This window comes from Sminthopsis crassicaudata, chromosome 1 (genome assembly GCF_048593235.1).
Source record: "Sminthopsis crassicaudata isolate SCR6 chromosome 1, ASM4859323v1, whole genome shotgun sequence".
Lineage (NCBI taxonomy): Eukaryota > Metazoa > Chordata > Mammalia > Dasyuromorphia > Dasyuridae > Sminthopsis > Sminthopsis crassicaudata.
Window position 1 is genome coordinate 433400563 of NC_133617.1, and position 26304 is coordinate 433426866.

The 26304-nt window shown below is 31.2% G+C and overlaps 1 protein-coding gene across 8 annotated transcripts in view; it reads right to left on the reverse strand.

The window, feature by feature from the left end:
- Positions 1-26304, reverse strand: part of MRTFB (myocardin related transcription factor B) — a 241725-nt gene that overhangs the window by 59453 nt on the left and 155968 nt on the right. For 7 of the 8 annotated variants that reach the window (XM_074280577.1, XM_074280579.1, XM_074280573.1 and 4 more), the window contains 3 exons: positions 3342-3407; positions 1312-1367; positions 72-147 (listed from right to left, as the gene is read on the reverse strand). In XM_074280577.1, coding sequence (XP_074136678.1) covers positions 72-147; positions 1312-1367; positions 3342-3407 — 198 coding nt within the window. Of the gene's footprint in view, positions 1-71; positions 148-1311; positions 1368-2398; positions 2541-3341; positions 3408-26304 lie in introns of those variants that run through there. The other variant, XM_074280580.1, reaches the window with a different exon arrangement.

Sequence of the window (26304 nt, forward strand, 5' to 3'; positions counted from 1 at the left end):
TGAAAAATCAATGCTGTAATTATCTCTTTTTTTGCTAAGAAATTAAATTATCATCAGAGAAGGCCCCTTACCTTCCAAAATGTGCATTCTGACAAGTTCAGAACGATCTGGTCGACTACGTATCTTATGCTTCAGAAAATTTTCAGTCTTTAAAAAGAAAAAAAGAGATCTAGTTCCATTCTATTATGAACTAAATTTTAAGTTTTTGCATATTTATATTTATAATTCATATTATAAATACAATTTATAATTTCTATGCATGCATATGAGAGGAAAAAGAAATTAGGATGTATCATGATACATATATATAACTTTAAATATTTTTATTTTAGTCATTTTAGGTATTGGTATCATGAATGGAAAAAGAGATAAAGAAATAATTATAAAGTTTAACACAAAGTGCTAAAATTCAAACCTATTTCTTTAGAAAATGTATTTTAGCAATATAAGAATGTTTGGGGGTAATAAGTTAAGAAAATATATTCTACAAGAAGGGTTTAGAAACCTGTGTAAAGACATTTTTGTTTTGTAAAGACATACTGTTTTGTTTCATTTTATATGTAAAGCACTACTTTCTCTTTAACTTAATATACAGTTTTAAGGGTTTTTTTTTTTTTTTTTTTTGCCTTTCAGTTAGAATGAAATAGTTAACTAATGTGACGCCTAGAAATCTTGAAAAAATTTTCAAAAGTCAAAATCTAATTTTAGACGTCCTCTAATCTTTGTATAAATGACATGTAAATAATTTCCCTGGCAGCCTGTCCCATTCATAGCAATGGAACATAGAATAGAACACAGGAATAAAAGCAAATTATTTTTTTAAAGTAAAACTTATGAACTATCATATTTATTATATATTTATATCATAAAGGAAGTAGACTTGAAATCTGAATATTAAACATAAATTTGAATAACTCTTGATATTCTCTTTCATTTGGCCTGATTCTACCAGTTTTTGGTTCAGAGGTAAAGGTGATATAACATCTGTTAGGATTTTGTTTGGTTTGTGGATTTATAAGTGGTATGAGAACACATCATTTCTACAGAAAGGAAGATGGAAGACTTCCCTGGCAACATGCCTCCAAAAATGATGCCCTGCAGACCAGGAAGAAGAAATAGACTAATTCTGTACTAATTAGACCTTATTATTTTTTTTAAGTTGGGTGCCATTAATTTTCCACAGACCTTTAAAGTATAATTGCCATAGGGGCATAATTATTCTATGTTCAATATAAGATTTTAGCAATATATCTTCTTCCTATTTGCAGGTACAGTGCTCAGAAGTAGAACATTTTGAATCAAATTTCTTACTCTGGCTCGTTCTAAGCTTTTTATCTGTTCATGGAATGCCGCTGGACTCTTTAATGCTGTGAAGAGAAGATAAGCAAGTTATTTTAACAGGAAAAGATTTTCCTAAGAATGCAGAAAATTAATATTTTAAAAGTTAAATCTTAAACCATTTTGTTGATGTTTCTTATTTGACTTATTCTCCTCTAAACTATATAATTTATATACTGAGTTATTTAAAAAATTAGTTCACTGAAAAAAATGTAACTCTTATAGACTGAAATATTTTTTAAGTGTATCTTTTTATTTACCATGTACTTAACCAATATTTGTTTTGAGTTGATTACTTAAATCATATAACATAAAACAAGAAGGAATTAAAAGTATGGATGCATATGTTAAGCAGCATAAAATAATGGTAAAGTTAGTGTTCCAGTCCACATTCTAGACAAATTCAGATGATTCAAATGTTCAGAACTATGAGAATTTTCTTGGCTATTAACTGCTTTTTCTTTATTTTAGCAATATATGAGCTATACTAATAGAATACTAGGATCCCAAGATCACAATCTAGTTTAAAAGTAACTTACATGCCAATCTAACCCTATATGCTCATTTTATTGATGAGGAAACTAAGTCTTAGAAAAATCAGAACAAACTAAAGTGTAAAGTGACAGAACTAGAATTCTAATCTAGGTGTTCTGGAATCATACCTATATCTCTCTTCCCTACTCCCCCCCAAAAAACATAGCTATGCAAAGCAAGATTAACTGGTTTTATTGGATAAAGCACAGGATACTGTACTACTGGATTCCAAAAGCTCTATGACATAGTTTGAGCCTAAATAGACTATTAAATTCCTTCCAAAAAGCTCTCAGCAATTCATACATCTGATAAATGAATTTTAACTAGAATATCAATTTAGTGAACATTATCAATTCACTATTGCTAATGTTGCAAAGGAGTGTTTAAAATTTAAATGGTATAGTTTGGATTCAAATTAATGGTTTCTTCAATTTTTTCTTTCTGTAGAGTTATCTACTACCATGTACACAATAACACATTTATCACTACAAGCTATGTTGTACTTGAAGCATATGACTAATCTTACGTGGGCTGATATTTCACCTCCAGGCCTTGATTGGTCAGCTCTTGAAAACTATAGTGCTTATTTTGAGCCCTGATGCTTGGGACTCTGCAAAGGTTCATATGAGCCAAAACTAGTATGTGTGTCAGGCCTGACCTAACCAAAAGCAGGTTTGGGCAAGTGATGGTTTGAACATCATAGTGAATTCATTTGCATATTGCTGCCCGATTGGCTGATAGTCAAGCTTGCTGTAGTGATGTGGCTATGAAGATTATCAAAGCAGCTTTTGTCTCCATCACAATGCAAGAGATAAAAATTTTGTTAACAAGTGAAAAGAAAAATTATTCTTCATAAACAACCATATAGAAGAAAAAGATCATTCTCAATGACAAAGAAAAATTTGAGAAAATTTAGTACAGAGTACTATTAGTACTCTGTACTAGGACTAGTAGTATAGAGTACAATTAGTACTCTACTTTCTCAGAAGTTTTATGAGGATAGATACATAATTAAAACTTTTCTTAAGAAAAAAAGATTAATTTTAAAATATGAAAAATTATATTGCCCCTCTAAAAACCTCCAAAAATAATGGTGAATACAAGAAAAAAATTTTAATTTACATTTCAATAATTTAGACACAGTAGTACTTGAAACCAGGTCTTACTGAATCTGAAGTCAACTCTATCTAGGGATATCATGTTTCTTTTCACTAGGAATTACCAACAATGAAATCATGGGTCTGGAGTAAAATCATACTACGCTGCAGTACCTTCCTACTCCCCAGCAAATCTCCCTGCCAATACTTTCTTAAAATAGGATTTTTGACCTAAAACTCCAGTTATGAATTCAATTTGTATTGAATGATTATCATCACTGACTCAGCTATTATAAATTCTCTTCTTAGGCAAGTCCATTTTGACAGCTACTGCTATAGGTCTGAACTATAAGTGACTCTTATAAATCTTACGTGGCATGATGCCCTGGTCCACTAGCTGTTCTCTTGTTCTTCGTTGTTGTAGCCTCAGCTGTAATACTATAAAAAGAAAAAAGTAATTAATTTACATGAGATTTCAAGAGATAATAAAATACTGAAAATATATAGATAAGTTCTATGTTACCATAGAAACAAATAGTTACATTTAGTTATCTATTTAGAGTATAACCAGACAAGCAGAATATAACTAACTTGTGGTCTTAGTGCCTAAGACATAGGAAGTGCTTTATTAAAAACTTTTTTAATTGATAGATGATTTTTTAAAAAAATGAACTCTAAAGTTAAATTCATTAAAATTTCTACAAAGTGTATATAGCATTCTAAATGATCCTAGTTTTAAAATATTATGTTTGTTGTTTAACAATCATATAGCAAACAAAAGATTATATAATAAAGTTAATATTTGGGAATTAGAAAAGAATAAGACTGACATTTCTGTGTGCTTTCTGAAATACTAGAATCACCAAAATATGAATTGATTTCTTAGTCTAAAGTCTAATTATTGTTGAATAGAAATACCACATTTCATTCTGAAATTTCTAAAATGCTTTTATCTTTTTTTAGCTAAGATGCAAAATCTTGAAAGCTGGTTGAAAATACTATGTATGCCATTAAATGAAGAAATCAATTTTGTTTAATAAGATACCAATTATTCTGTTAAGAATTCCAGCCAATAACAAATGTGGCTTTAATATGAAATATATAAATTCTGAAATGTATACACATTGTAAACTTGGCTGTTAAGCAATTAATTATCTTAATGTTTCAAAACATTTTTATACTGAAAAGTAATTTATTTAAAGAAGAAAACATGAACTACTTGTAAAAGGCAATTTTCTTACAAATTATATACACCTTTAAATAAATTTTAAAATTATTTTAAGATACTGATTCATAATCTTGAGTTACAACTGAAATAAGGATCATTGAAATCAATAGATGAGTTTTAAGAGATTAAAAATATATACATTCTCTGACTTTCTGATTAGATTTCCAAGACCAGATCTTCCCTTCAACTATAACACCACAGGAAGCTGGATCTGATAACCACACCATTAAAGTCTTTTCTATTAATTCAAAGAGTCTGGGATCCTAAGGGGCCATAAAACCTCATTGATATCCAGTTTGGAGTAACAGAAAAAAATTCTTGCTGGTCACTGATATGATAGTAGGCCAAATAAAATTCTATTGGCCTTTTAATTATTGGAACATTCTTTTCATGCTAAAATATTTTAGGATACTTTGGATTGATAGTATTCCAAACATGAAGATCTCTTCTGATAATATTTGGCTTATTAGAGATAATATGTTCCCATTGTATTTTACTGGGAACAAAAATAATCTCAGGAAGTGACCTGCAGAATCAAAATGGGTGTATATTTTAGCATTTAGCCATGGTAGACAAAGTAATACTTTTCAGAATTTGAGGCAATTTCCAATAAAAGAAGAATTTTGAAAGGAAGAGGGAGTGAGAGAACAACTTGGATTTAAACAGGGGTTAATCCTTTAAAAGTTTGACAGAAGCCTGCTGGGGAACTTCTGACATCAGTTTTATTGTTACTTTGGAGCCCAAGGAGAAGAATGGAGACAAAAAAACAAAAACAAACAAACAAAAAAGAAGCAATAAAGGAAAAATATATTTTTAAAAAGACATCTTGTGATACAAAAGTATCTAAATGGAAATATCTCAGTTATTGCACATTTATAGAATATGAATGTTGATGTTCTTATGATTATTAGGTTTTTCAAACATTTAATATTTTTATTAGCCTAACTGCAATACAGAAAAAAGATTACAGATTGTATATTGGTCATTTTAGCTACCCTTTATTATCATATATAATAAACAGTCATTTTTTATTTGTTTATATATTCATCAAAATGAATTGTTGATATATTCATGAATCTACTATTAAGATTCATGAATCTATTAAGATAAACCAACAACATGGGATTTTATACTACCATTCAATTTTTACATCCCACTTTTTAGCTATTATGTTCTAAGATAAAATGTTCCATATTTTATTAAAGGTAGATATAGTTCTGTCTAGAGAGAGAAGTGATCTTTTTATTAAATTTATCATTGCTTAAATATTTTATCTTACAAACAATATTACTCAAAATAACAATTATTTTACTATTCTGTGACATGTCCATTTAGCCCAAAAATTCTGAGTATCTTCTATGTACAAAACACTATGCTATATAATGAGGGACCAATGATGAGAAACAAAGCAGACAGACTGTGACATACAATAATTATAAACAGAATGTTAAGTGAAGGCATGGAGAAGAACATATATTCTAAGAGACAAATTCCTAAACAATTATGAAAGTTTTGTGTGACTTTTGATGACTAGTTGCTAATTTTTCCATCCATGCCCATATACTGAAAACCTAATATTACATCATATTAGACAATAAGGACAAATAATGTTCTATCACCATGGGGTAGGTAAAAGAGACGTTTAAGAGTGCTTGAGTGTCATATGGGAAAGGATAGCAGTATTGAAGTCTTCATTCTTCAATTTCATTCTGGCTGCCAGTATCTTAAGATTCTATCCTCCATTAATATATTAGCTTTTATCTATAAAATAATACAGATTATTATTACAGAATTTTTTTTTTTTTTACTTTGTTACAGCCATTAGGCAAGTAAATGCTACTGGACATAAAAAGCAAGCAAGTGAGCATGCCAGTGCACATTCGTCATCCCTAATGAAAAAATAAGCATTTTCAATTAAGGTTGACCAGTAAATCATCATTGAGACATGTGAAATCAGGCATTTATAACAAAAAAGTATTTTGTAAGATAACATTTTGTCACACATTTATTAGAGATTCATTAGGAACAATAAACTGTTAGCCACCAAAGATGAAAAAAATAGCTTTTGTTCAATATAATAAAACTTATCACCCTTTGATATTTTTAAGAAAAACATTTTTATTTTTAAGGAATAAAAATAAACAATAAATTCACACTACTCAGTTTCCAAAAAATAACTATAAAAATTAACATTTTTAGCTTCACACGGGATTTAACAGAAAATCTTGTCAATAGAAAGTCTATTTTCTTTGTGCAAATAAGTACATTTGGTCACAATCATAGTCAGAATTCCAGGAAAAAAAAACCTATTGATTTCTAAACTAAGGACTTATTTGAAGAAGCTGAAGTTATATTTACTATAATATGGTTATTAGAGTCACTTTTCCTAATTGGCCTGAATTCCAGACCATGTGTTTTTAATACAGGCACTATCACATAAACCAGAATTGCAAGTAGTTTTCTTTACCAAAATTTTATATTAAGTTAATAGAGATCACAGGTATCTCTCCCTTTCTTGATTGAAACATATATAAAAATGCTATTCTTTAATCACAAAGTTCAAAATTATTTTTTATTTTTCTAAAAACATGTGGGCTTGTGAGTACAAAAACATAAACCAATTTCTGTGAAAAACATTTAATCAGTTATTGAATCTTATTTCAAATGTTTTTATAATCCCCTCGTATAGTGTTTCCCATAACTGAGAAATTGAAAAAGCTGTTAAAAACAACAATAAAAGTTTACTCTTCAAAGCTAGCTTAAAAACCACAAACAAACAAACAAACAGCAGAAGCAAGGTACTTGTAGTGGTATTGTAGTTGCTAAACTATTTTCTATCTGCTCTGTAGTACCTAAGACTGTTTTAAGATCTCTCTTTACTTTAGAAATATTTATTTTTGTTCAACTACTGACATTTAAATAATTAAATTGTTTCTCCAGTGCTGAATTTGAAATGTTTTTCTGTTTGGTTCCTCTTATCTTTGCTATTGATTACTACTTTAGGAGTCCTTCAAGAAGCTGGGAAACAAAAGATTTAATGCAAGGTATATAGGGAAAAAATGTTTAGATTCAGGAACTGGACCTAAACACCTGTTGGAATTAGATAATTCCTCGGAGAGGAAATTCCCACAGATGCATCTTCTGTAATATTGAGAATTACTTACAACACACAGAGAGGTGAAGTGACTTGTCCATGGTCAGATAGCCAACCAGAGGTACCAAGGCTAAGAAACAAACCCAGGTAGTTCCAGTTTTAAGACCAATGTTATATTCAACTATTTCGTGGTTCCTCTCTACAAATCAAAAAAATTTTTTTTAAAGATTTTTATGTTTATATTTTTGTATATTGCAAATAATTTTTGTGTTGTGTTCTCCAAAGGGAAATTAATATTATTTTAGATACAAAGCAAAACTAACACAGACTGCCAATTTTACAACTATTATTGTTAAAATTAGTTTCAAAGATTTCTCTAATGTGGCTCTAAAAAAGGCACTTTTTTGCTGCAAAGCCTTTAATTACTGAATGGGTACAGCCTCTGTCGAACTGAGACATGTTAAAGACCTAAGCTTAAAAAAAACAAAGTCTCCCACTGCATCCAGAGCCTTCTTCAGTCATCTTGATCTGTATTTGGCCACTGGAACCAAATGGCCCTGGAAGGGAAAGAGAGGCAGGTGACCTTGCACAGCCCTCCCTCATTAAAATCCAATTCACTTGCATGTCATGGCATCACTTCCCTGATGTCATGGTCTTCTTTGAGAACAAAGGACAAAAACAGAAAACATTAAATGGCACCTAAAGAATATAGAATAGTTTAGTATAAATTTGTCAAGTTTGAACAAAACAAATTCTCTTGCTTGAAGAATTTACAAGACACATGTGAAGAAAAACAAGTTAGAAGTGATATTTGCAAATAGAATGAATGGCATATGGCCACATTAGCTGGAAATAAACAGGTTGGCCTGAAATTATTCTTTTATGGGTAGTGGTGGTGGTGGTGGTTTTCCAGTCTAAAGGATAACAGAAGAAAACAAAGTGCTAATGAGTGGCTCAGCTATGCTTAGAATAAAATGTGGAAATATGAGTGGGTGAAAAGACAAAGAGTTATTGGCAGAGATTTAACAAACCAAAGACAGCAACAGAAGTAGAGAAACAAAGAATATTTTAAAAGCATTAGCTCAAAGGGAAAAAATAAGGTAAAGGAAATTTTTTTAAAAATCCTTGAGAAAGAAGATAATCTCAAGACACAAGAATAGTCAAGGTAAAAAAAGTATCTGAGGTAGCATAGATTAAAAAAAGGAAAGATAGCCCACAGAGTTAACACAGAAGAGGCAGTGTTTGGGCAAGAATCTGGTATGTACTATTCAAATATCATTAAGTAGTCAACTTAAACCTATAACAACAAGGAAATTCAGAAAAGCTAATATCCTCAAGTTACCCTTTGTTACCAAATACCCTTGTGTTTGGACACAGGAGTGGATATTTGGCCTCAAAACTGCAGGCCACAATAATTTAGCTCTGATTTGAAAAAATTGTCAGTTAAAGTCAAATTACCTGGTAGTGTCTATTTAGTAAATGGATTAAAACAATATAAAAAAAGATTAAGGTGGTGAGAACAAATGGTTGATCAAGAACAAAAACCTTTTGATTTTTCTTTGTAATAAAGTCTTGTTGCTTTAATGAAGACTAACTGAAAAGATACTTTAAAAGGTTCAGAAACTTGGTGACTTTATTAGCAATATTTCTTAAGTACCAGTAAAATTTATTGTGATAGATTTTAATATTAAAGTATTTGTTCATATGATGAGGGACTGGGATTAGATGATACCTGAGGTCCCTTAAAGCTCTAAATTATGGTATCTGACTTACAAATTTCCTGGCATGTTCCATACTCTATTTCTGAATTTTGTGAGAATTTAAAATTTTAAACTATGATGGCTTTACATGGCAAAGAGGTAATCTTGGGATCAAAAGTAATGCCAGTGAAGTGTAAGCTCTGATAAGACTCAACCATCCTGGAAAGATTTTTCTCAATTCCAGTCTTTTCAGCCTTTCTGCTTCTCCAATCATGATGGCAGAGTGGTGGAAAAGTAGTAGAAAGTATTAAGAATTGCCATTTTTATTTGACTCACTGGTATTCTGATTATAATATCCTGAACGAAAACAAAAAGTTAACATATTGTTTCTAAGGCATTCTAAGATATATCGCTCTTGACATTCTTTCTCTAAATAGAATTTAAAGGAAGAAAGAAATTATCACTAAATGAAAAGATGGCTCACAGATGTTGGTTGGAGAGTCAAAGAAAGGTGACAGAGTAAATAGGTTGTGTTATTTAGCCACATGCAAAAAAGAAATATTTCATGAAATATCTGGTCATCACATATTACAGAACTAAGGAAAAATATATGCACACAAACCATCATAAAAAAACTGTAGCTTATATATTAACATCGATTGCTGAGGATGCAAAGAGAGAGAATTTTACAAAGAGCTTGATATAACCATGCAAATTTAATCAACATTTATTTTGTGATTTGCTATACAAAGGTGAAGGTCAGAAGAATTAAGTTAAGGAAAATATGATTCAGAAAAAAAAAAAAAAACTGGTAGAGGCCAAAATCTTAGATTATACAGAAATATTTCTTTGCATAAAAAATTGGTAGTTAATGGACAAGGCAAAACACTAAATAACATCACAAAAAATGAAGTGGCTGTACTACAAGATAGGAAAAAAAAACACCTGGTAATTATCAGTTTTCAGCTCACTGTCCTAACATTAACTTATCAGAATTAAGATAACTACAAAAAAGCAATAATTTTTTTTTCAAAGAGAACAGTACAAGAGGAACAACTCAAACCAAAGAAGTAATGGAGTACAAAAAAACCTGAGAAATACAAGAGAAATGACAATGATTATAACACTTTTAATCCAAAGTTTGAACAGTGTAAATCAATTGCTGCAACATAGAGACCAAAAAAAGCTCAGAAGATGCCTTTGTCAGAAAATACCTGGCTTACTTGTCAAACAGAGAAAGATTTTTGTCTAGCAAAAGTAATGCTGAGAATATGAACTTGTTTGTAAAATCTAAGACCAAAAGATGATGGAGAGCAAAATATGTTTAAAGAAAGCTTGGCAAGATGTCTAAGGAAAGCCTATCTGAAAGACATTAGAAAGGCAGATCAGAACAGAGTACAGCAGCAAATAAACAATATCTTTATACTTGATCTGGGGATAAGAATTCAATATTTGCCAGAAATTATTGAGAAAACTGGAAAGCAGTCTATTAGAAACTAGGCATAGACCAATATCTTACACCATTTACTAAGATATCGTTAAAATGGATATATGACCTAGATATAAAGAGTGATTTTTAAAAAAATTATAAGAACATGAAATATAATACTTATCAGGCTTATAAATAGATGAACAATTTATAAATAAACAAGAGATAGCAAAGTTAGATGTAAAAATAATTTTGATTACATTAAATTAATGTTTTGTACAAATAAAACAAATGCAGTCTAGATCAGAAGTAAAGCAGAAAATGGGGGGAGGGTGGGTTATTAGATAAAGGTCTCATATCTAAAATACATAAAGAACTTCGTCAAATTTCTAAGAATGAATCATTCTCCAATTCATAAATGTTCAAAGACTATGAGTTTTATAGAGATTTCTTTATTAATTTATATGTAATTGCTACACATAATACAAATATAAATTATAATTTCTACCATAATTTGTAGTTGTATAAAAAATGCCACTATCGATTAGAAAAATTAAAATTAAAATGAAGCAATATCATTTTACATCTACCAGACTAGCTACAATGATAGAAGAGGAAAGCAATAAATGTTGGAAAGGATGTAGAAAAATTGGGACATTAATTCATTGTTGATGGATCTGTGAAGTGATCAAACCACTTTAGAAACTAATCTCGAATTATGGCCAAAGACTTATTTATTAAACTATCGATAACATTTGACCCAGCAATACTATTACTTATTTTATTTCCAAAGATAATAAGGAAAAAGAAAAAGAACCTCTATGTCTTCAAATATTTATACCACCTCTCTTTGTGAGGGCAAAGAACTGGAAGTTGCAGATTCTCATCAATTGAGGAACACTACTAAACTGCAGTATACGATTGTGATGGAATTTACTGTATAAGAAATAAGCTCAATTATTTTCGAAAAACATGGACATATTTCCACAAAATAGTGATGAGTGAAATGAATAGAACCAAAAAGAACATTATATACAGTACAGCAAAACCATTTTAGGAATGATTTTAAATTTTAAATATACTAAAATAATTTTGACAATATAAATACCTAAATTAACAAAAAAGGACATCTGAAGAAAGACACTACTTATATCTAAAAGAAGAACTGATAAATAGAAGTCTGTTTAGAACAATTTTACACATAACTATTTGTGTCTAATAGTAAGCATCTGGGCTAAGGGGGGAGAGAAGAAACAAAAAATAAATTCACATGATGATTGTTTGTTGAATAGGAAGGAATAGCAAAAATTGTGCTATTATGCACATTGTGCATAAAAGATTTGCAATTTCATGTACAATTGTGAAGTCCGGGATAGCACCCTGGATGCCTTAGAATCAGCCAGAGTCAGGATAAGCAAAAGTTCTTGGTCTTTAGGGAGAGAAATGAAGGGAATGGGTACAAGCTCTCCAAGACCTCTCTTCTCCTCATCCACAAAGTGACTCTGGCTTGTCCTTACTCCACCCTCTAAAGATTGAGCCAGCACAGAATAGTGAGAAAGGCCATTTTCCAAGCATATGCTAATAGAGTATTAGCTAATTGATAATTAGCCTTAAGTGCTCAGCTATCTGATTCCAGCACACCAACTCATAGTTTGGGCCCTTTATATACAATCATCTTTTTTATTGTACCATGTTATAGAAATGCTTGTTTTCCAATATAAAGTGTAATTAAAAAAAAGACCAAAAAGGATGAACAACAAACAAGAAAAATGGAAAAGATTTTTAAAAATTATGACAAACATATTTTTCCATCAAGAAAAGTAGAATCACCACTCTTAAACCTTAACATTTAATCGAATTATAGGGGAAGTTAAGTAGTACTAAAGAGAAAAAAAAGCGGAAAAGCAGTTGACTAGATCAAATATATGTAAAACCACACTGAAGTAGCACATCTATGAGACAAGGTATGCAAAGGATAGGAAAGCATGTAAATTGTGGGGAAAATTCAGACTTTATTAATCCTGAGAAAGAGTAATTGAGTAAATATCAAAAAGCACTGACATGTATATGTATTGTTTCCCCATAAAATAAAATCTTTAAGACTGCCATCTATACATGGATTATGGGTATCTTTCCCAAAGGTATAGTACTAATAGAGAATGAGCAAACTAGTTAAGTAATATTCAACACTCGTATTTTTACCATTTCACAACAACTGAAAAATGAAGAGAATATTAGATTCTTGTTGTATTTATTGTTGATTGATTGCACTTAATTTGGTAGAGCAACATCTCAGAAATTACACCATTCAATGATTCCTTGAATATAAAAATTAGGAGAGTTTAGTAAAACAAGGGAAATGTGCACTTTCCATTGCTATGAAGAGTACACAGTCCCAAGTTGGAGGAAGATTGCTTGTAAGATGGAAAGATCCTCTAAATGGCCCTGATAGAGAATGTCACTTTTTGGATTGCATTGAGTTCTGGAACTTTACAGAGCATCTTTAAAAAAAAATACAATCCCTCAAAGGAATTTGTTCCCACCACTCATACTCAGAAAAGCAAAATGAAGACTGTCTATTGCCCAGATAATTACATGCATTTGTATGAACAACCTACAGAGCTTGTCTGTAAGAATGTATATCTTGGAAAGAGAACACAGATAGAAAATAAGGTGGACCTAGATTTGAATGGATGAAGAGAGAGGGTGGGACTGTTCAGGAAACTGCAGCCTTTCTTTACTGATCTCAAAATTTCCATGAAACCTAAGATCCATCTTTTAATTACTAACGTGTTCTGGTTTTGTAAACTGCATATGTTTACACCTCAATTTTCTCATAGTAGGAGGAAATTAGGTATATTTCATTCTAAATTTTCATAAGCTAAAGTGGATTGTCATTCATTACCCAACATCAAAAGACATCATTTGTGACTGATGCTGTGTGAAAACACCAAGGAAAGGATGTCAAGATTGTACATTTGTCAGACTATACTAAAACCTTAGAATATTATTGTGGGAATTAAAAATCCACAGAAACAAATAGAAAACTGTTAAATATCATTACTAATAAGAGTATAGTTTTGTTCATGTTCTTAAGGGAAGAAAAATCAACCACATAACTTTTATTTTTGTCAGTGATTTAGGTCTTTGGCCTTATCTCTCCCAACAAAGAGACATTGCCAAAGGTATCTGAGAATGAGGGGACAAGCTGGCACGCAGATTGCACTAGAGATATGTTAAGAATAAAAGCATCTCAGATGATGTTCTTTCCTACAAGTACATGGCAAGACTTACATGTGAGGATTTTTAATATTAGAACTGTTTGTAGATCTAATAAAATTTAATAAAATTTCTTTGTTTTTCTCTAAAACTTTTATCTTCATTATTAAAAAGAAAAAATCTCAATTAAAATTATATTTTTCAAAAATATAATTTTATAAATAATTAGTCTTTAATGATTCTAACCTTATCAAAAATATTCACAGTAACTATCTCCTAAATAAAAGTTAATATAATTAATTATTTGGGTTATAGTACTAAAAAACATTATTATCTATGGGTCCTACTGCTGACATTTTCAACAAAAAAATGGCAGATATTAAAGAGATTTGTAATTTTCATAAAGTGGTATTACATTTTTATCTGTCTTCCTTTTTAAAAAAGATCATCCTTGGTAGATGAACAAAATTATTCTCGAGATTTGTAATTTTCATAAAGTGGTATTACATTTTTATCTGTCTTCTTTTTTAAAAAAGATCATCCTTGGTAGATGAACAAAATTATTCTCCCCCTCACCCACTTTCACTGCTTTCACTTCCTAAAACATACATAAAACACTCAATGGATTGATAAACCTCACACTTTGAAGGATATTTTATATTATATTGAATAAACTCAATTTACTAAGGCATAGTGTGAAAAAGACACTCAGGTGGCAATCTGAAGCCTCAGAGTCACAAATTGTTAAGTTAGAAATCACATAACCAAAATGTGCTTGTTGCTGAATACTAAGTTAACTGAGTAAAATCAGTGTACAAATAACTAATGTAAGCCTATGAGTATTACAAGAGAAAATATACAAAGCATATTGCTTTATATCATTGTTATATGCCAAGGCAAGATGAGGATCCACTGAATTCAACCACAACTGTTTCCCACTTAATCCTATTGTAACTGAGAAGACAAACCTCTTGGTCACATTTAGTGCCAATCAATAATGAAATGAGACATTAAGAGAATTGCCAATCAAGTCACAAGTAAGCTCTAGATTCTGTCAATTTTATCAAAATAAAATAGGACTAAATCCATTGAAATAATTCACCTAGCCATTTTTTCTAAAGCTTATTATAGTAGCAAACTGTAATGAATTTTAATCAATACAAAATCCTTTTCTCATTTCTGCCATTACTTTATAATCAGCTATAGTATTAAATACATTAGTATCATAAACAGAATATTTATGCATTCTGTATTGCCACATAAATATTTCAGAATTGCTAAAGATGAGAAATTAAAAAGAAAAGCATTCATTCCCCTGTCCAAACTTTTGAACAAAGGAGTTCAATTCACAGTATAAACTCAGAGAATGCCTTAATCTTTAAGTAAACACTTTTCAATATTATTCAAATCTATTCTAAAAACTGAGTGTGCTATATTAAAATACTAAGCAAAGTTGTCTTGAGCAAATGAAATTTGTATTAAAAAGCTTTGCAAAGTTTGCTAGAATATTTTTTAATAATACTTTCCTGTGTAAACACAGTTAAAAAAAAAGTACTAAATAAATGTTAACTATAATGATGTTATTACACTAAACTTATTTTTCAACTGTTCTGTCATGTATTGAGAATTTGTGGATAATTCAGAGGGGGAAATCTAAAGAGAGAAAAGGGATTACTTTGATCTATAACTGTACTGATCAGAATTAGGCAAAAAAAAAAAAAAAAAAAAAAAAAAAAAAACCAAACAGAATATAAATGGGAGGGTAAAGGTTGGAAAAGAAAATAAGTATAAATTTTTTAAAGTTACATATCATGAAAAATTCATACAGTGAAGACTGCAAAGGCAAAATTATACACATGATAATCAAATATACTTTAGGAAAATTTGAAGTTATATTTTCACAGATTTATTTTGTGAATTATGGAATCACAGAACTGAAAGTAGCATGTAATCACAAAAACTAGAATGCAAAGAAGCCAAGAAGCCAAAAATAAGTTGATAGTTGTCCTGTAAGAACTCTGCTATCTGTACTGATTAAATAAACTTTCATCACCGTTTCTTGACTGGAATAAGTGGGAAGAAATTTAAGAGTAAATCTAACTCTTAGATAATGTAAAAAACAGAAAGACCATTTTACATGACAATTGTCACATGGCATTAATATTTTTAGTACAAAAAATGAAAGAAAGTAAATAGGGCAGTTGTTGACATAAAAAGATAAATTTAAAATAATTAGAAAATAGTTATATCAGTAACCTGTTATATTTTAAGAATAAAAATGAAACTTGAGGAACAATTAAGATATTAACAGGATAACTTCCATTATTTTCATAATTGTCACCTTTTGGACCTGCATAAACTTTAACCTATGTATCATTTGATGGGAAAAACTGCATTTTCATCATTTAGCCTTACAATACTTTGCTAATTTTGTGGGTGGCTACTGCTCCAGCACTAATTAAAAATTGTTAAAATGGGGCATGTTCTTTTAAGTTAATTAGATTTAGGTCAAAGGATATGAATAGACAAATTTCAGATGAAGAAATTGAAACTATTTCCATTCATTATGAAAGAGTGTTCCAAATCACTTATTGATCAGAGAAATGCAAATTAAGACAACACTACACACCTGTCAGATTGGCTAAAATGACAGGAAAAAACAATGATGAATATTGGAGAGGATGTGGGAAAAGTGGGACACTGATGCATTGTTGGTGGAGTTGTGAAAGAAGCAACCATTCTGGAGAGGAATCTGGAATTATGCCCCAAAAGTTATCAAACTGTGCAAACGCTTTTATCCAGCAGTGTTACTACTGGGCTAATATCCCAAAGAAATACTAAAGAAGGGAAAGAGACCTGTATGTGCCAAAATGTTTGTGGCAGCCCTTTTTGTAGTGGCAAGGAACTAGAAAATGAATGAATACCCATCAATTGGAGAATGGTTGGATAAATTATGGTATATGAATGCTATGGAATATTATTATTCTGTAAGAAATGACCAGCAGGATGAATACAGAAAGGCTTGGAGAGACTTACATGAACTGTTGCTAAGTGTAATGAGCAGAACCAAGAGACAGCAACAATATGTATGAGGATGTATTCTGATGGAAGTGGATATCTTCGACAAAGAGAAGATCTAATTCAGTTCCAATTGATCAATGATGGACAGAATCAGCTGAGTGTAAACTGTTTGCATTTTTGTTTTTCTTCAGGTTATTTTTACCTTCTGAATCCAATTCTTCCTGTGCAACAAGAAATTCGGTTCTGTACACAGTATATCTAGGATATACTATAACACATCTAACATGTATAAAACTGCCTGCCATCTAGGGGAAGGAGTGGAGGGAAGGAAGGGAAAAATCGGAACAGAAGTGAGTGCAAGGGATAATGTTGTAAAAATTACCCATGCATATGTACTGTCAAAAAAAAAAAAGGCATAATTATAAAATAAAATAAAAATTAAGTTAATTAGATTTCAAAAAGTTATCACTGTTTTTGTTATAGTTATGATGAATTGGAAGAGTATCACTTGTGATCTGGGAATCTGAGGTTCACATTATTTTAAATTACAGTAGTAATTGACAAAACATTTCAAATAACAAGCATATTTGATTTTAAGTAATACTATTAAATTAAAAAAAAAACCAAAAATTTAATCTTGGCTGAAAATTATAAAAGTAAATTTCCTACTCATAAAAATGAACTTCAGAACAAACAAGCTGAATAAATATTAGATTTAAATATAATGCTAATATTTTAAACAGAAATCTGTTTAATAGCCTTAATATTAGAAATGCTTAAATCACATAACAATATTTGGATTATTTTAACATCTATAACTTGTTGAGCACTGAATTTTTGACATGGAGGAACATGTTAGATAATAATCTGATTTTCTATATTACTCATCCCATGTGGCTTCTCATATCTTTTCTTTCTTTCTTTTTTTTTTAAATATCCCATGTGGTTTCAAGCCTCCTAAATTTGAAAGTGACACTGATTCTTGTTTTTATAGTAATCCTACATTCCACAGCTTCAGACTATTAGTTTTTCTGGGTTTAGCTGTAAGTGACTAGATAGAGATACTTAGGGCTGTTATTTCTTAAAATTTTCTAACTGAGAATTATAATTTATGTAAAAATTCTGTAATTACTTTATGCAACTTTTACAAAAGAGCTTGGCATAAAAACACATTTAACTATTTAATACCCAACATGATCAGAGTTCTGATTTAAACCCTGCTAAGAAAAGGACAATTCAAGCATGTGATTGAATAAATAAGAATTAGAAATTAATGCATAATTATTGCTGTTCTCTGATTTGGGTGAGAGATTTGTCAAGTAGCTGCCTAATTAGAATTTTTGTACATTTCTATTTTTTTAAAGATAATTTCAAATTATTTATCTGCATAGAAGTAAAACTTGGTTTTATTGGGTTCATAGCTGAAAAATAACAAAGATAAAAATCTCACAAATCTCTAACCAGTAGATGCTAGCCATGAACAAGAAGTGGTCCAGAAAAGGAACCACACAGTATAAGAGATGGCAGTGGCTGTCCATTGTTGGGAGTAGAAGAAAGATTTATAGCAAAAACCAAACAAAACAAAAAGAAAACAAAAAACCCCCCAAAAACTCTTGGACCAACCTCCCCCTTGAGAAGAACAGAAAATTCTTAAATACTCCTTATTTTAGCCCAGGCCCAGTGAGGATAAACAATCCTCTCTTCAATATCCCTTTTGGCCAATCTCTGCTTGAAAACATTTAATTAAAGGGAATTTATTGCATTATTGATGAGTTTTCTCTGAATTGCTCATAATCTTTTTAAACTGTGGAAACAGAAATCACAGTCCCCTCACTTTGAAAATAACTGGAGGATGTTATAAAGCTTGAGAATTAAAAAAAAAAAAAAAAAAAAAGACTCCATATTACTGATGTAATAAACAAGTAACTTGACTATGATAAGCTTTTTTTTTCTCTTTTATTCATTGAAAAATCAGATTTTGAAATACCTGTGAAGAAGGTAGTAAGTGTTGGACTCAAAAGTCAGGAAGACATGCATATGTGACCCTGGTCAAGTCACTTAAAACTTTTTTGTTTAAGCTTCAGTTTTCTTGTCTATAAAATGGAAGTTATTAATGGGGCCTACTTCATATATGTGAGGATCAAATGAGACAAGTATTTGCAAACTTTAAAATATTATACAAATGTTAGCTATTATTATGATTGTTGCTGACTCTTAAAAAGAGTTTATTTGGTAAAGTAAAATATGGCCTCAAATGCTCACCTCTATCATGGTCTTTTCTCATATGTAAAAATCACATAAGACTCTTTCAAAGATGAAATAATACAGAACTTGGTTCATCAGCTGTTTTCTTATAATATAAAGAGAAGTATAATACAGGGAGAAGTAGACTTGTAAAAAAAAAATACTATCCACTGTCATGGAGAAGGTCTAGTGCAGAATCTAAGAAAAAGAGGAATTCTGTACTCATAGCAAGGTCCACCTGATGCCAAGCTATTTATCTGTGACATTATACTGATTACATTAAGCCCTAAGAGTACTACAGAGACTTCTAAGCAAAATCTATAAGAAAAAAACAAGTAAAAAATTATACCTGGTTTGTCTAAACTATGAAATAAAATTGGATGGACAATAACTTCTGTTTTTACTGACTGCTAGTGTCTCTGCCTCTCTCATTTCTCTCCCCCACCAAAAAAATAAACAAAACTGTATTGTATTTTCTTTGGATATATTTTATATTTTTAATGTGTGCATGGTATTTCACTCAACAATGTATAGGTTCCTTGAGGGAAGTAGTTTTTAGTATTTATATTTTTATATTTGCATCCCCAATTGACATAGCTTGACAACAAATAAAATGTTGATTGCTAGATTAGATAAGTATTAGATAAGTACTGTATCTATAACTGAATCTATACTGAAGAGTAGAAAGAGGATGACTTGGGTTCCCTTTCAGAAATTACAGTTTTAAATGACTAAACATTTTTCTGAAATGAAACTTTACCTTTAAAATATCAATATAATTTTTGTCATATGGTATGAATGTCAGACATGAAATAAAAGTTGCAGATCATCCACATGTGAATGGGTGTTAATATATTATGACATGTTGCCAATAAATAATTGCAAAGGAGAAGTGGTAAAAAGGATAAAATAAGAAAGATGTATGACCAGAAAGGGAAGGGAGTCAGTTACATAGCAAGCATATAATTTGATACATGGTATATGACCAATGGACAGCCTATATGCTCATTGGTATTTACAAAATGTCAAGAGACCAAGACCACTTGCATATTAGATAGGCCCCTTTCAGAGAGGTGTGAACAAGATGCATTCAGCACAAGTGAAAGCAGTAATCACACACTGGTAAGATCACAGGCCCATGGAAGTATCAGAATACCAAAGAAAAAGTTAAATTGATATGGCTTATAGAAAGATCCTCCCACTAATGTCTCATTGGTGTGGACATTGTGTTCTTGAAGTCTAATCTGGGGAAAGCAAACTGGCTAATCATACAAAAAGGATTTGACCAGAGGCTGTTAATATGAGGACCACACTAGCTAAATATATCGAGATATTCAGTATCTGATTCGGAGGCAGAATGGTTAATTTATCTGCTATTTGCTAAAGCAACTCTCAAAGACTATTTATTAAGTTATATTGGAGTTGTGATCTACATTGGTGAAAGAGTACACATACTGGCAAAATTACAGATTGAAGAAATATTGTTAAAGCAATTACATTGTGCTCTCTTTTAGCTTGCTAAAAAGAATTAATTTTCCAGAAGTATCACCTAAACTTTTGAAACTCACTAATGTTACATATTTTTATTTTTTCAGCCATATCAGAAAAAAATACACCAATATTTGAGATTTATGTTGTACTTAATTGATAATAAATTGTTTTCTAATCTTAGCTATTTAGAAATAAGAATACATTTTCCTTAAGATAAAAAGTTTATAAAAAGGTTAAGTTCACAAGTCATTCTGGAAAAACCTTGTTTAACTCAAAACGTTCCAAAAGTGTGGTACTAGACAAAAAACACTACAGAACAAAGTCTTGTGTATGACAAAAATTTTTATAGGAAGATGCATTCAAAAAGTTCCAACATGATTTCTAGAATATTTAGCACCAATAACAGGCAATTCCCTTTCTCATTAGTAGGAATAAGGATTTTACTAAATCTTAACCAGTGGTAGGAAAAGTTCCAGGTAAGCAAGAAAAGAAGTATTGGGGATGAGTGAAAGAAGAACTGAGAGAAAGAATTAGGATCCAAGCACAGAAATCTAGAAGCTGGGATTAAGAAGATAGTGGGGTGTTCAGGATAAACAATATGTAGGGACTCCTGATGCTCTACTTATCCCTCCAAGGAAATGTCCTGGACCAGAGATGAGTCCCTAATTACATTCTGTATGTTCATCTATACTTCAGAAAAGTCAGTCTTTTTCCTACCTTCCTTTTAATCCTCTTCCATATCTCATTTTCTCCTCTTCTTTCCAAGGCATCCATTGTCACAGTAGATAATGGATGAAAGCCCTGAGTTAGAATTTTGCCCCAGCCACATCCTAGCTGTAGGATCCTAGCCAAGTCACTTAACCTTTCTGTACCACAGTTGAATCATCTATAAAATGAGCATAATAGCACCTACCCTCCTCCCAGGATTGTGCAGACCAAAGGAGAAAACATACATATAGTGCTTTGCAAACCTTAAAGTACTATAATTATTAGCTACTATTGTTTCTATTATTCCAGGACATTACATTGAAGGACTAAAAGACAGGTAAGTGATATAAACTGTTAGTAGTGCTTTGAATTGATCCAAATGGTCTGGAATGTCATTTATGCCATTCTCTCCAAGTAATGAAAAAATACTATGTTTTTATCCCTATTGCTATGTTTATCCCCTTTTCTTCCTCCCCCCCCCATCACGTTTAAAAGCAGAAAAAAATGATCCTATATACATCAAATACTTTATACAAGTTATTTTTGTTATAGCAAAAAAACTGAAAATTAAGTAAATGTTCAGCAATCTGGGAATGTACAGAATAGTAAGAAATGATGAATATGAAGAATTCAGAAAAGCATGAAAAAGATTGGAATGAACTGATGCAGAGTAAATAAAATCCCCCCAAAGCTCATAACTACAGAAAAATGTCAAGATTAAAAAACTGATACCTTATCTTCTCTATAAAGAGCCAAATTTAGCCCTCTGGCAGTTCAGTGAAAACACACATTAGTGAAATATCCTCCTCAAAAATTGGGGAAGGGGACGTTTATGCCTGGGGATCACACAATCAGATGCAATGATATACTGATTAGTTTTACTAAGCTGTTATTTAGAAAAGGTCTTTAGCTAATGACCAATTTTTTTTTTTTTTTTTAAATCATGAACAATTATGTGGCTCAATGGATAGAGTGCTGGGCTTGAAGTCTGGAAGACCGGAGTTCAAATTAGGCGACGCTGGGCAAGTCAGTCAACCCTGTTTCCCTTAGTTTCCTTAATTGTAAAATGAATTGGAGAAGGAAATAGCAAACCACTCCAATATCTTTGCCAAGAAAACTCCCAAAGTGGTCATTAAGAGTCAAATATGTCTAAACAATAAAAAACTTTTAAATCTCATATATAAGCCAAAGAGTTTGGAAGTTAAGGTCTCTCGTGGTTTATCCTAATTTTATATTCCACAAATTTTGCTATTTGACTGAGTCTATAGTTCCTCCACGTAGCACTTTCTTACCAAATTCCACAGAAATTCAAATCTGCTTATAGAATGAAGAAAATGGGAGTATTTTAATGTGAGGTAAGTGTTTAACTTTTTTTTTGTCATTTCTAGATAAAAATTCTTTCTTAGTTCTTTTTACCAAGTTATGAAGAAACAGACCAATTTTGTGAACCTTAATGCTAAATAAATACTCTCCCCTATCATGTTTCATCTACATAACATCATGTATGCAATGCAAATTATTCTAAGACATTGACTAAAATCTAAGCTGGGTGTTAGCGATCATAGAATGGTAAGAAGATGTCTTAGCATATATAACACTTCTTCAGCATAAAACAAAACAGATTCCCCTCTAATTCCAACTTAATAGAGTAAGAATATAGACTTCAATTTCTCTGTGGTTGTAGAAATATCTACAAACTATAAAATGTAAATGTCAAAGTAAAAGAACAAAAACAACAGAAATATGACTAAGGAAGAAAGAATTTATAGATTAAGAAAGGAAAGAGAAAGAAAAAAATTATGCTACTAAGGACAAATCTAATCAATAACAGTATTCTCTGGAGGAGTTTCTACATATTATGCATTAAACAGGTTATTCTTATTCTGTATATATAAATAGGAGGATCTACTATATTTTTCTATTTCCTATTATCCTTTTTTATTCTGTTATTGCTTTCTATATTTCTCCAATATTCTTTATTGGTGAAATCTTCCTTTTTATTCCTTCTCCAGGAGCCTTCTACTCTTTCTGTTTTGCAAGCAGGTATTCTTTTCTCCTTTCTTATTCCTTCAATTAAAGTAATTAAAAAAAAAAAAACTTCATGGAAGCAGTAGTTTTATTAGTAACAATTTTTAATGGCTCAGTTGATTTTTAAAAATGCTTCTTATGCTTATTGTTGTGATAGAAATTTTAGCCTGAAAAATGTATTTATAATGAAAATTAAAGTAGGATACACCCTGCAAGAACAGAAGCAACATGACTGCTCTGTTTCTAACAATTGCTATTTATAATGTCATAATTCAATTATTTCTACCAAGGTATCCCTATATTTGTGAAAAGTAGTCCAACAGAAAATTTAACATTCATTTTAAATTATTGCCCTTATTTAAAAATTTTCAATATTAGTAACCTCTACATTAACAATACTAAGACTCAGGTAATTTTGTCTTCTTAAGTTTTTAATTTGATAGCTAAAACCAAAGACATTTAATTTCTGGGCTTGTATCTGATGAGCAAGAGTGTGTGGGTAGATGAAGGGGTGGCTGATGGCAGGAACTCAAAGCAGATGAAACACATGCAATTCTTTTTTCAAAAAGGGCTGGCAAATTATCTTTCTAATTTAGAAAAAACTGGGAGGCGATGATCTTTATGTCTCAAACTCAGGAACAATGATTATTTTCTGTAGGAGCTTTTGGATTTCTTAAATTTCAAGCCTCTCTGTCTTCAACTGGTAAAGACAAAGCTTTTGATATGTGTCCCTTCCTTCACATATTCTTCCTGCAAAGAACTGGATTTTATTAATATTTAGTAATAAATTTCTAGTAAATTTAGCACTTAATTGGATGACCAATTAACTACCATCATAGTGAAGAAAAACTTGTAGCATCTTCCCACTAGATGCTTTGCTTATGATCTGAACAGCATACAGTGTTCGAATTCTGAGATTGCTGATAAGGAATTTTAGTCACTTATAGGGGAAAAAAATATTAAATGAAAAAAAAAAAATCCCTTGTTGGTAGTGGGGGGGGGGGGAAACTGCCTGCTGAGCTAATTGTGAAGATGAAACAGTATTCCTTAAAAACAAACAAACGAACAAACAAAAACCTGTAGTCACTTTATTTGGGGAGAAAAAACCCACAACCTTAGAGAACATCACAACTTTTAAATGAACTAATACAGTTTTATTAAACCCTGACTTGAGAAGTCTCTTTGCTAGATTACTATACAAACCCAGCAGATATTATTAGATAATTAGTAACAACATCACCATCCTCGTTACAAAGAGCCCAGAAAATGTAAGGTACACGTTTGAAAATTTAAATAACAATACATTAAGTACCAACAAGCAGGTTGATTGACAGTTATGATTTTACTTGGCCCCAGTTCATAGACTGACCTTCCTTAAGACTTTTCTGGTTGTTCACCTCAAGGCATTCCTTTTCTTTCAATGGCTCGAAATCCCAGCAGTTAAAATCTCCGGGAAGCCTTGTTGCTGCTTCTTGGAGCTATCGATCATGGTTAGAGGCGCTTTCAGAATGGTAACATCAAGCAAAGGAAAAAGGTTAATTTGCCACCCAGCAGCAAACGGTACAATGAATACTCAGGTCCCAGCTTCCTCTTCACGAAACACCAATAATTGAGCAATTATGTCTTTAAGCAGCTGAAAGCAGCCATTACCCTTTAATTCCCACTTTGACCTGCAAATCCACTCTCTCTCCGCTCCCTCAGCTCTCTCCCAGACTGGGAGGCTGAGCCCAAGCGAGAGCGCGCTGCTCGAGCTCCGAAACCCCGCCCCCCCTTCCCAGACAACCCCCGTCCTCAGCCATTCTCGCTTCCTCTGCACTAGATGCTTTCGGGAACGGTTTGATAGCCAGAATCATCTGACAAACACTGAGCCAAGGAGTTAAAAATAAATCCTGCTGTAGTTAAAGGAGAAGCCTTTGCTGATATTGAAGATGACAAATTATTCCTAAAAAGTGTCTGTCTCTTTTCTCCTCTCCTTTTCCTTTCCACCCTCTCTCCTTTTTCTCTTTTTATACAGCCAGAAGCTGGGTGAATACTTTACATTGCCCAGACAAATGCATTCTTTTTTTTTTTTAGTTGCAGAGATAAACAAATGAATCTTTAGGTATTTCTGAAAGCATTAGGTTTTACATTTATTAAATATTCTAAATGCAAATCATTATTAAATTTGAATTTTATTTCACAAAAAAGTTTTTTTTTTAACCTCTTTATATAGTTAATGGCTGATTCTACATGAAACCTATGGTCTTTTGTAAATGAAAAGCAAAAGCAAAATTTTCCCCCTTTGGCACCACAGATCCAAAGCAATTTTCCTTTCTACCACTAGTCGGCCACTTGAGTTAAGATTTAACTTAAAAAAAAAGTTCTATAACATTGTAGTCTTTATTTTAAAACATAACCGTGAAGAAATAACTTTCTGTGAAATTTGTCAATTGCCTTTGCTAGCTTAAACCAGATCCAATATAAGTAAATGGAAAGTAAATTTTAAGATTTTACATTCTTACTGTCCAGAAAAGCGAAACTCCAATCTCAATTATGCAATCAGCAAACAACACCATCTCATATAAATCCTATCATATTATTCCCAGATGTGTATGTAAAACACATGGGGTAAGTGTGTGTCTCTTAAAGAGTCAAGTAAGTCTGTAGGGTTTTGATAGATGCACAAAAAGGATATGACCCCACAGAAGAGTCATTAAGGAGTGTTTTGCTCTATCAAATTAAATGTTGGGGTGTTTTTTTTGAGTATTTAACAAGCATAACAGGACTATCTATATTTCTGTGTCATCAATATGACTAGAAAGATGTGGTCTGCTCTAGAACATCAGAAAATTCTGCTTATTCAAATCTCTTTTCTCAAGGGATAAAATTGATGCAGGTATATATATATATATATATATATATATAATTTTATGATAAGAGGAAAGTGGGAATATGGTTGATCGCTACTGTTATTTTCCTTGATCATGTTTTTTCAAAAATAATAAGGCCTGGAATTTTTCCCCACATTTTATCTTACCTTTCTTTTGCATATCTTGAGCAATTATATTACAATGCAGTTAGATACCCAGAGAAGTTGTATTTGTCCTTCTCTCTATTCATACTACAACAACTATGTAGTCCAGGCCCTTATTATGCTTATTTGGATTACATTGTAGTCTCCTAAATAGTCTCCC